The sequence below is a fragment of the Crassostrea angulata genome, chromosome 5 (genome assembly GCF_025612915.1).
Source record: "Crassostrea angulata isolate pt1a10 chromosome 5, ASM2561291v2, whole genome shotgun sequence".
Classification (NCBI taxonomy): Eukaryota; Metazoa; Mollusca; class Bivalvia; order Ostreida; family Ostreidae; genus Magallana; species Magallana angulata.
Window position 1 is genome coordinate 36,106,629 of NC_069115.1, and position 12,145 is coordinate 36,118,773.

The following is a 12,145-nucleotide window of genomic DNA, read 5'->3' on the forward strand; positions in this document are numbered from 1 at the left end:
ATCTTTTTCTAAAATACATTTGCCCAGAAAAGCTGTAAATTTACTGAAAACAACCTCAGATAATATAGATTTAAATTCTTTAAATCAAAATCTTGAGGAGTAGGATTGGACCACATTTGGATTCCAATTTTACAAATGAAAATATTTAATTATTCACAAAAAATGAAATGATATATGGTTTTTAAATTACTTATATGTAACATACTGTAAACCAACTTTTATTCGCGTGCTAGAAATTTTCGCGAGGTGTGCGAGAGCCTCGTCGTCGCGAATATTTCTCGCCGCGAACCAGTTTTTATCGTATGGTTGTTATAACAAAATACTGGTTTGGATAAGGCTTGGTCGCGAACATTAGTCGTCGCAAACCAATTTATTGGAAGTAAATCGCGAAATGTAGTCGCTGCGAATAAATATTAGTTTACAGTATTGCCTATTCCTTCAAATGTTTTAGACTTTGGCCCCTAGACGATTCTTGGGTCTCACAGGGGTTTCATAGTTTGATGTAGGTTTACATCTTTTATATAAACAATTGTTAAGGATCTCTTTGAGAACTGCAACGTCAACAGGTGATACATGTATGACTATAAGATCATCCTTTTAGAAAAGGGTCTTGATTATAAACATAAGAATATTCAGGGGGGAAATGGACTCGTACTTATACAGGATCTACATGTAATATTCTACATTGCCAAGATAGTTTGAATTATGACTCTGTTAAGCTGATTTTATCATACCTATTGCTACTCAGGTGAGCGATGTTGTCCATGGGCCTCTTGTTTACTGTCTACAAATATATCGGACTACTTTTTAAAGCGCTAAGCATAGCTCAGCGCTTTATTGTCGTTAGACTTCTACTTCCGATGCATCGAATAACTGCCCCTTATGAGCAGAAATATACATCATTTAAACTGGTTGGGGAACCAGTTTCATAGGTTTACGCACACAACTGCATGGGCTATTGGGAATCTAATGCGCAGGGCTTACGTACAGCATTGCAGGGGCTGCTACATAGTGATTACAGTCAGCCTTCGGGCTGATTAATTTAGTTGTGGTGAAACTTCAAATGCGCTTGCGTAAATTGGAATTCTGGGAAGGAATAACTAGACAATCCGTGTTAGAGAAATTCGAAGAAGATATGAAACTGGTCAGTTTTAGGTCAAACTGCGCATCGTCGCAGTGTAGTCTCTTGTCACCTAAAATGTATATTCTAGTGGTTGAGTTTCTTCGCTTTTAAAAAAACTAACCTTGTGAGAGCATAAACAGAAGCTGGAATGTAAAAAAATCAAAACGACAGTATATACATGTATATAAGGAACTGACTAAACACTTTAAAGCTGCTTGGTCCGATTTTGTTGTAATTACAGTATCAAAATTTGTTCCATACAAATCATTTATCTTAGAAAGTTATTGGCTTTCTCCTATTTACACCAGCAGAATCAGTCTCCTTTCAAAGTAAGAAATAGTCAAAGTAAATAAAAATAATTTCTCTTTGGGCAAACGAAAAAACAAACCAAAATGCATCACGGGAATGTTTAGAAAAGGAAACCGCTTGGTTTCGTCCCCCGAATGATTGGGGTTATTCAACCCGCATGCTATGCATAGATTGTAAAGAAAGCAGACTTTGGAAATATTAGCGAACAAAATGTACACATGTTTATTTGTAATTTGTCTGATCATTTCGACCTTTATTTAAAGCGATGTCAAAGTCGAAATACAACCATACCCGTCTCGTCGTCAGGGGTGAAATTTAACATGAGGCGAAATAACGCGGTACCTTTTAATGTCGTTTGTTTTGTTAGCAAATTTTGTACGTATTTTTCTTCATTGAAATTTGGCATAATTGACGGGTAAAACTACTGCAATGTCTATTATTATACATATACTAAGCATAGCCATCGTTTAAAAGCGTGGATAAAATTTGATATAAAATCGGACCAAGCAGCTTTAAGTTTGCATAGTAGATCTCATCTGTGTGGACGTATATTTTACGTCGCTTACATTTGTTACTTAGACGCTACAACTTACCAGATAAATGCAGTACATATGCAGAAGAAGATTCAGAACATCAATTATAATGGTCAATGCAATACATTTGTAAAGAAAATGCACGCGTATAACGACAATACAAGTGCAAACATTAGACAAACAAACGTATTTAACACGTCGCACACAAGGTACAAATGTGAAATAAAGTGTAACAAAATCAAAGGTTTTTATACATCATGACTCAGGCAAGTGCCCATTTACAAGTCGTGTTCATCTTTGATTTAAATTAACTTAAGTGTATGTGATAAATCATAATACACACGTATATTTAAAAGAAACGTAATTTCGACCAAAATTTCATAACCAAATTAAATTAAATAAGGATAAATTTTGGATGAATACAACTTCAACGCCATGTTGACCCTTCTGGCATTGGATACTTTCAATTAATATTAATTAACATTATGTCAATAAGTCTCATTTCTAACTAAGCTTGCACAAAGTAAATTTTCTTTAGAACCAAGCTAGGTAAGCGCTTTTCAGTACTTTCAGTACTTTGATTACAATAGCTTTGTTCCGTCTACATGTAAATTATGGAATAATCTTCATGCAGCAAAGAAAATTTCATCAACTTTATCTATCTTAAAGTCAAAACTTAAAAAAACAAAATATACCCAGAGCTTAAAAACACTTCAGTTAAGGAAAAATTAATTACGGAATAAAGCTAGTAAAGCTTACTTATCTAGGGTTTTTTTAATTGATGAAAGTCGATGTTTATACTGTGGGTCTGAATCTGAAGGAAAGTGTGATGATTTTCCCCCCTGGATGTCCAAGATACACTCAACAAAGAGACGAACCTTTTTACAACTTATTGGCATTAGTGTACCTTTTCATATGATCTATATACTCTATGGTAGTTCTGATTTTTCATATAAATAAAATTGTAAAATTGCTTCCGATGTTTTTAGTTATATTGGAGCTCCAAGGCGTTTTTGATTCTCTTAAGTTACACTTTTTAAACCTATTCAAGTATTTTACATGTATATTTACTTATTCTATAGTTCCCTTTTATTTACTGTTCTTTTCAAATGGCCTGGATCATGAAAATCTCATTCTTAGGTTTGTTTATTTGCAATTATAAATGAAGGTGATACGTTTGTTAATGTAGGTGTGAGTGAACATGTCAATCAACAATATGTCTTACAATCATATATGGTAAATGTTCAGATAGTTATTAAATATTTAAGTATCCCCTATCTTTTATAAACATAATATCAATATCATTCTTTAAATTTGTAATACCATATTCTTATACCCATAGATAATTTCTTTTTGACTGTGTATGTTTGAAAGGGTTAACAGAGGCTTATCTGTTATCCAATCCATTCAATAATTTGAACATTTCGTTCAATAAAACACGTTTAAATTAACAATGTAGGTGCCTGTGATAGGAAGGTCAACCATCTACTCCAACGCTGTTGTATGATCTTGTACAAAATATTTCTTTCAAAAAAAATGTAATTTACCTATTTATTGACGAAAACAATTACTGTTAGTAAATTTATTTTAAATATTTGTAATCAAAGCAATTTAGAAACAATTAAAGCAAAATTATTTTATTGTCATCCTGTACGAAAATTAGGTAGCTAACTTGCTACAGATTCCATTGTCTATGCCTACAAAAATTAGCGACTTGATGATATTTAGTTACATCAAAAGTTATCCTAACGGAACAAATAAAACACTAAAAAAAATATCGGCTACCAAGATATATAGTTACTACAGCATTGTTCACGAAAGAGTACATATTAGCGTATCATCATTTTGTAAACTGTTATTGGCTAGATGGGTGTGAATACAAAATTTTAACAAACTGAGTGGGTGCAAACACAAAAATCTCAACATGATATACTGTTTATTTTGTATTTTCACCCACCCAGAAAATATACAATGAACAATATCAGAATTTCAATTTATTGGGTGAATGTAAAACCAAAATTAAACAATATGACGTATTGTAACTTTTTAAATTATTTATAATGTGTACACTTCTCCAGTGAATTTATTTTTTTCAGCAATTATATGTGAAAAGTTTATTATGAATAAAATAGTTATTAAATATCTAAAGGGATTAATTGTAAATTCAAAAAAATAATCATTTTTAACACCCCCCAGTTGAATGATGTAAACATGTAAATCTACAGAATAAATATGTAAAAACTGATAATTTTTAATTAAATAAACTCAAGTTATAAACATTGATTAATTAATTTGTGCTTTCTTTGCTGTTGAATTTTGAACCGGTTTCATGATCAAAATTCCACGTTGCGGGTCAATTTTCAACGGATTAGGGTCTTTATTCAACAACTTTGGTCTCAATATTCAACGTGGAAAAATGAACCCCGGGTCAATTTTCAACCCGGGTCAAAATTCTTCGTTACACCGGCTCCAGAAATTAATACAAATTTTCAATGAAAATTTACACGTATACTTAAAATATCGTTTCTGAGTAATTCAGATAATTTCCGGATTTTTTTAAAGGAATTCTCGTTGATTATTAATTGGCGAAGCTTGATTGAGAAAAAATAAAAACAAATTGATAATCTTCAAATACCAATGATGTTTAAAATATATAAAACAAAAGACAGTACTCTTCCGATTTCTCGGTATTAAAGCCCACAAATTCGAGTACTCGATTATTTTAAAATAGCAGTATAGATTTGTCAAAAATGGACAAAACTCATAAATTTGGTCATTATTTCCTTCATATTTCATCGAGAAAAAACAATTTAAAACATGATTTTTCATTGTGATTGCCAAAGGTTTAGCCCCAGTACATCCTATCGTTGTGAAGCATCATTGAAAGAATTTATATCTTAAATCGATCTTATAAACCTGTAGGCACCTTTCATTTACTAGATCTTGACCTAAACGTATTTCCATACTTGCAAAACCGTCTGAACGGAAGAACAGGACAGTCACAGTGTTCTTTTGCAGCGTCGGCCATTTCTCCAAACTTCCTCCATGGCCTGTTTATGGTAATTTTATTAAGCTTTGGTGTTAACAAAAAAAATGATAACGGTATAGTATTACAACCCTTATAAAAAAAATCAGACATCATTTTATTTAGAGAATTTCCTTTTTTTCAGATAAAATGATATCGAGACTAGAAGTACGGTAGCGTATATTTGTACATAATGGCTAATGCACCCGAGCAACCCCACCAAATGCAGACAGCTATCAACTGCGACACTTGTGAAAATACCGCAAAACATTTGTGTAAAAGCTGTCGTGACCGTTTATGCGACAGATGTAAAGATATTCATACCAAAAGTAAAGGCACTTTTGATCACGAGGTCGTTTTATTGACATTTGAATCGTTAACTTTGTCCTCAGAAAGTCCATCGCACGTAGTCTGCAGGTGGCATCCCAAATTTCGTGCAAGTATTGGATGTCAGAAATGCGAGGTACCCGTATGTGATCAGTGTCTTATTGGGGAGCATAACGGTCATAATGTCATTGGAATTGCCAAACTTTTTCAATTAAAAAAGGAAAAGTTTGAAAAAAATCTATCGACCGTTCGCTCTGAACTTTCAAAATACGAATCTGAGCTAGAAATGGTAAGTAGATGCAAGATGGAAGGGTCCAAAAACGTGGACATTGTGAAGAAGAAAATTAATGATTGCGTCGATAAAGCAATATCTACTCTCGATGCGTCCAGACATCAACTGTTGAACACTGTTGATGAGAAAGCCTCAGTAAACATTGGCTTACTAAAAGATAAAGAAAATATTTTACAAAGCTATGTCAAAAATATGCGGGAATATATGGTCAACATTCAAAAAGAAGATTTGCAAGAGAAAATGACATTCATCTTCTACACCGCTTGTGCATTAGATGATATTATTCCACATCCACATCCAAATCCGTTATCGATCCCCGGAATGATAAAATACATCTACTCCGAAGGTCGCTTCGACAAAGCCATGGTCAAGACAATTTCAGGTCAAGTTATCAACAGTACCGAAAACATCAAACTGCTTGAAAATGCATCTATGCAGATGGTAAAGTGTCTTGATTTGGGAAAAGGTGAAATTGTTTCAATTGCTTATTGTTCAAATCAAGAAGCTTACTGGGTGTGTTCATCTGGCGGAAATGCTTTTGTAAAATATGATGGAAGAGGCAATGAACTAGATACCCTTGATGTAAAACTTGGTAATATCCGTAACAAACCGATATGTGTTATTGACAACGAGAAACTTCTTTTTAGATATAATGCCAATGAAATATACATGTTGGAAGATTCTCAAAAGAAATTGTTTTTTGATGCCACTCCTATGGTAGTTGCGTATATTTGTCCAACCAAAGACGGTGAACTATTAATAGGAATAGTTAAATCAGAACATCTTGCAGTTGGACGATTCAGTTTTACCGGTGAATGCAAACAATACATAACACCAATGTTTGATGAATGGACTACGGATATCCTATTTAGCAATGATGATGAAAACAGACTATATATAAACGAAAATGTCAATGGGGACATCTGTTTGTCTTTGGGAATAGTACACGTGCTCCGCGCAAACGGAAAACATAAGTTTACCTACAAGGGATACAAAGCTTCTTTGTCTCTGCCTTTTCAGTCCCGGGGAATATGTAACGATATATTAGGCCACATCCTTGTGGCAGATGAAAAGAGCCGTGGAATCCACGTCTTGGACAAGGACGGTGGTTTCCTGACAATGCTAACCATTCCAGGTGAACCAAAGGCCATTCCAATTTCTATGTGCATAGACCGCCAAAACAACCTCTGCATTGGCTGTGCAGATGGGAAAATAAGAATCCTGAAATATTTGGATTAGCGTTTGTTTGACTTTTAAATGTCTATCTGAACATCTTTAATTAAACACTGTTCTTATTTGGTTCATTTGTTTGTGATTTAAAAAAACAAAACAAAAAAACTAGCAGTAGCTAAATGTTTATTACCTAATCAAAGGGATTTTGTTGTTTTATTACATATTAAATATTTGCGTCTATTTTGAACTGCCAGTCAATAGACTGTGATCTATTGGACCGCCGGTCAATAGACTGCGATCTATTGGACCGCCGGCCAATAGACTGCGATCTATTGGACCGGCTACGTATTTCAGAACGCGGGTATGTTATATTATACAATTATTTAATGCTTGAGCAGTCAATAGACCAGAATATTTTTCCCGAGGTGCAGGGAACAGCTCAGTATGATCTATTGCCCGAGGCCAACGGCCGAGGGCAATAGATCATACTGAGCTGTTCCCTGCATCAAGGGAAAAAATTCTGGTCTATTGACTGTTCAAGCATTAAATAATTGTTTTATTACCTAATTCCTTTTTTAGTTTTCGGGGTTTACAATTTGCATATTGCAGATGGTTTTCGTGCCATTATTCAATATACTCAGATTTTTTTCCCATCTTTTACATGCACAAAGCCTGTTGCATGCATTACAACATCTCAATTTAATATTAGTTTACTCAAAGAAGGGGGAGTCTTTAACCCATTAGATTTTCATTAGTCTTTTACCTCATATAAAGCTTTACACCTGTTGATTATTTGATACTCCATTTTGATAACATTGTATTTGGTTTCACCAAGTACTAAAAATAGCGTCTATGTAAAGGAATATACATTTCCTGAGAACTATCGAAAGGATATAACATTAACATACCCGCGTTCTGAAATACGTTGCCGGTCCAATAGATCGCAGTCTATTGACCGGCGGTTCAATAGATCGAGGTCTATTGACCGGCGGTCTAATAGATCGCAGTCTATTGACCGGCAGTTCAAAATAGACGCAAATATTTAATTTGTAATAAAACAACAAAATCCCTTTGATTAGGTAATAATATTACCTAATTCCTTTTTTAGTTTTCGGGGTTTACAATTTGCATATTGTAGATGGTTTTCGTGCGATTACAATATACTATTTATTTTCATCTTTTACATGCACAAAACCTGTTGCATGCATTACAACATATCAATTTAATATTAGTTTACACAAAGAAGGGGGAGTTTTCAACCCATTAGATTTTTAAATAGTCTTTTACCTTATATGAAGCTTTAAAACTGTTGATTATTTGATACTCCATGCATTTTGATAACATTGAATTTGGTTTTACCAAGTACTAAAAACAGCGTCTATGTAAAGGAATATACATTCCCTGAGAACTATCGAAAGGATGTAACATTAACATACCTGCGTTCTGAAATACGTTGCCGGTCCAATAAATCGCAGTCTATTGACCGACAGTCCAATAGATCGCAGTCTATTGACCGGCAGTCCAATAGATCGACATCTATTGACTGGCGGTCTAATAGATCGCAGTCTATTGACTGGCAGTTCAAAATAGACGCAAATATTTAATTTGTAATAAAACAACGAAATCCCTTTGATTAGGTAATAATGTGTTTTACGCTCGCATGGTATTTGAAACTGAAGGAATTTTTAACATTTTAAATTTTGAATAATCAAAATTTAAATTTATGTTAAAAATTCCTTCAGTTTCAAATACACTATTTGCTATCCTTAACTGAATTATGAAAGCCCGATTTATTTATTTACTTTTGTGTACCATGGTGTATTCATGTATTGTTGATTTTTTTTATATAACACAGAAGCTTGAATTTGTTCAAAAACGCCGAGTCGCTAGAGTTCTGATATATATATCTTACTACAATTTAACAACTTTGTAGTAATTTTCAATATATAAGACTATCTTTTATCAATCTCCTTTGCTTTTTTTCTCGATTAAGAGATTGCATTGGCTCAATTTTCACATCAAATATTTAAATTTGAATTTGCTATTGAATATAGATGGCATTCAGGTATTCAATATATAACAACCAGTATTAAACAATAAATATATGGATTAAAATAAGTATTTTTCAAACTATTGTTACAGTAGCATTTTGAAGGCGTTTTCACATAATACTATACCAAAGGAATTGTAAACATTTTAATTTTTGTCCAATTAATTGCACCTTGAATTTTACAAAGAGGTTAATGATCAGCGCATCTGCTGATATTTTAAAAAGTAATTTAAACTTCATACAACTCTTGGTGAATATTTGCAAAAACTCTCCATTTTATAAATTATGAAATAAAATGAATTACTGTAGCTGCAGATCTATAGCTATATACAGATAAACTTTGTAATATTGGAGCAGGACCTGCAAATTTCTACAACTTTTTTATCAAAGGAAGATAACTATGTTAACTAACAGTTCTAATACACCCACAAGGCTAATTTCAGATAGGACATATGTGAGTTTCCCTAACTAAAGTAACTAAAATAATTGAATCATAAAATTTTATGATACATAAAAAAAAAATATTCTAGACTTTTAAAAATAATCTCCATACAACCTTTTTTTAGTAAAACATGAAAAACAAGAGGCCCATGGGCCACATCGCTCACCTGAACAGCAGTTCCTTGTAACATTACATTTCGTAGCATATGCTTTTTCTATTTTAAACATTGAACCCCTTTTTGGGGACCCAGTAATGGTCCGAGGTTTATGGTTAGCTTGAACAACATAAATAGTAACATAGGAATGAAAATGTGTAGCACTGCGGTGGGACAGCACGTACACAACCTGAAAAACTGAACGTAGAAGAGTTCCACTTCAAGAGGAATAACTCTCAGACTGTACAGAACATTAAGAAAGATAACTCTTGGTTCCACTACATTAGAGTTTACACAATTTGAGGATCCTTGCATAGGAATCTCACAAACTGTAGCATTATAGTTCTCGAGAAGAACTTTTTAAAAACATTTTCAATATATCTTTCTGTGTTAAACTTTGAACCCCTTTTGGGGCCACAGTATTAGTCCAGTGCTAAAGTTTTAATTATTTGGAATCTACATTATTTAAGGATGCTTGCATAGTTATCTCACGAGCTGAAGCATTATAGTTCCCTAGAAAAAGATTTTTCAACATTTTCCCTCTATATTTCTATGCTAAACTTTGAACACCTCTTGGGGCCCCAGTATTAGATTGAGGTCACGGCTTTTATAATTTCGAATCTACACTATTTGAGGGTGCTTACGTAGTTATCTGACAAATTGATGCATTGTAGTTCTCGAAAAGAAGATTTTTAAACATTTTCCATATATACCGGTACTTCTACATTTAACTTTAAACCCATCTTGGGTCCCTAGTATTAGTCCAGGGGTCACTATTTTAAAACTGTCGAACCTTCATTATCCAAGGTTGTATGCATGATAGTAATCTCACAAATTGAAGCATTGTAGTTCTCGAGAAGATTTTTTAACCTGTTACCTTTATATTTCTATAATAAACTTTGACCCCATCTTGGGGCCCCATTATTGGTCCGGGGGTCACGATTTTACGAATTAGGAATCTACATAAGCGAAGGATGCATGCATAGATATTCCACTAACTAAAACATTGTAGTTCTTGAGAAGAAAATTTTTAAACTTTTCCTTTGTTTTTTAAAAATTTGGTGCCCATCAATTGTCCGGGAATTACAATTTTTTGAATCTACATTATTTAAGGATGTAAATGTATGCATAGTAATATCCCAAACAGTTGCACGATGGTTCTTGAGAAGATTTTAAAACATTTTCCTATATATGTTAAAATCTAAACCCCTCCTGGGGCCCCACTTTTGTTCGGGGGTCATGATTTTTACAATCTTCACTATATATACAACCTTTTGTGTATGTATTGGCATTTTTGGTGAAGTGGTTCTTGAGAAGAAAATTTTTTAAACATTTTTCATATGTAGTTCTATGTTAAATTTTGATCCCCGCCTGGGGCCCCTGTTTTGGTCCGAGGGTCACGATTTTTACAATTTAGAATCTTCATTATACATACAAGCTTTTGTGTAAATATTGGCATTTCTGGTGCAGTGGTTCTTGAGAAGAAGATTTTTTAAACATTTTCCTATGTATTTCTATGTTAAACTTTGAACCCCGCCTGGGGCCCCAGTTTTGGTCCGAGGGTCACGATTTTTACAATTTAGAATCTTCACTATATATACAAGCTTTTGTGTAAATATTGGCATTTCTGGTGCAGTGGTTCTTGAGAAGAAGATTTTTTAAACATTTTCCTATGTATTTCTATGTTAAAATTTGAACTCCGCTTGGGGCCCCTGTTTTGGTCCGAGGGTCACGATTTTTACAATTTAGAATCTTCACTATATATACAAGCTTTTGTGTAAATATTGGCATTTCTGGTGCAGTGGTTCTTGAGAAGAAGATTTTTTAAACATTTTCCTATGTATTTCTATGTTAAACTTTGAACTCCGCTTGGGGCCCCTGTTTTGGTCCGAGGGTCACGATTTTTACAATTTAGAATCTTCACTTTGTATACAAGCTTTTGTGTAAATATTGGCATTCCTGGTGCAGTGGTTCTTGAGAAGAAGATTTTTTAAACATTTTCCTTTGTATTTTTATGTTAAACTTTGAACCCCGCCTGGGGCCCCAGTTTTGGTCCGAGGGTCACGATTTTTACAATTTAGAATCTTCACTATGTATACAAGCTTTTGTGTAAATATTGGCATTCCTGGTGCAGTGGTTCTTGAGAAGAAGATTTTTTAAACATTTTCCTTTGTATTTTTATGTTAAACTTTGAACCCCACCTGGGGCCCCAGTTTTGGTCCGAGGGTCACGATTTTTACAATTTAGAATCTTCACTATGTATACAAGCTTTTGTGTAAATATTGGCATTTCTGGTGCAGTGGTTCTTGAGAAGAAGATTTTTTAAACATTTTCCTATCTATTTCTATATATGTTAAACTTTGAACCCCGCCTGGGGCCCCAGTTTTGGTCCGAGGGTCACGATTTTTACAATTTAGAATCTTCACTATATATACAAGCTTTTGTGTAAATATTGGCATTTCTGGTGCAGTGGTTCTTGAGAAGAAGATTTTTTAAACATTTTCCTATCTATTTCTATATATGTTAAACTTTGAACCCCGCCTGGGGCCCCAGTTTTGGTCCGAGGGTCACGATTTTTACAATTTAGAATCTTCACTTTGTATACAAGCTTTTGTGTAAATATTGGCATTTCTGGTGCAGTGGTTCTTGAGAAGAAGATTTTTTAAACATTTTCCTATGTATTTTTATGTTAAACTTTGAACCCCGCCTGGGGCCCC

General features: G+C 33.7%; 1 protein-coding gene across 1 annotated transcript; it reads left to right on the forward strand.

Annotated features, from left to right (window-relative positions):
* The first annotated feature begins 4,949 nt into the window (after positions 1–4,949).
* Positions 4,950–6,875, forward strand: LOC128186062 (uncharacterized). Its single transcript, XM_052855790.1, has 2 exons — positions 4,950–5,024; positions 5,136–6,875. The coding sequence occupies exon 2, from the start codon at positions 5,184–5,186 to the stop codon at positions 6,846–6,848; it is 1,665 nt and encodes a 554-aa protein (XP_052711750.1). The 5' UTR covers positions 4,950–5,024; positions 5,136–5,183; the 3' UTR covers positions 6,849–6,875.
* Positions 6,876–12,145: the final 5,270 nt, after the last annotated feature.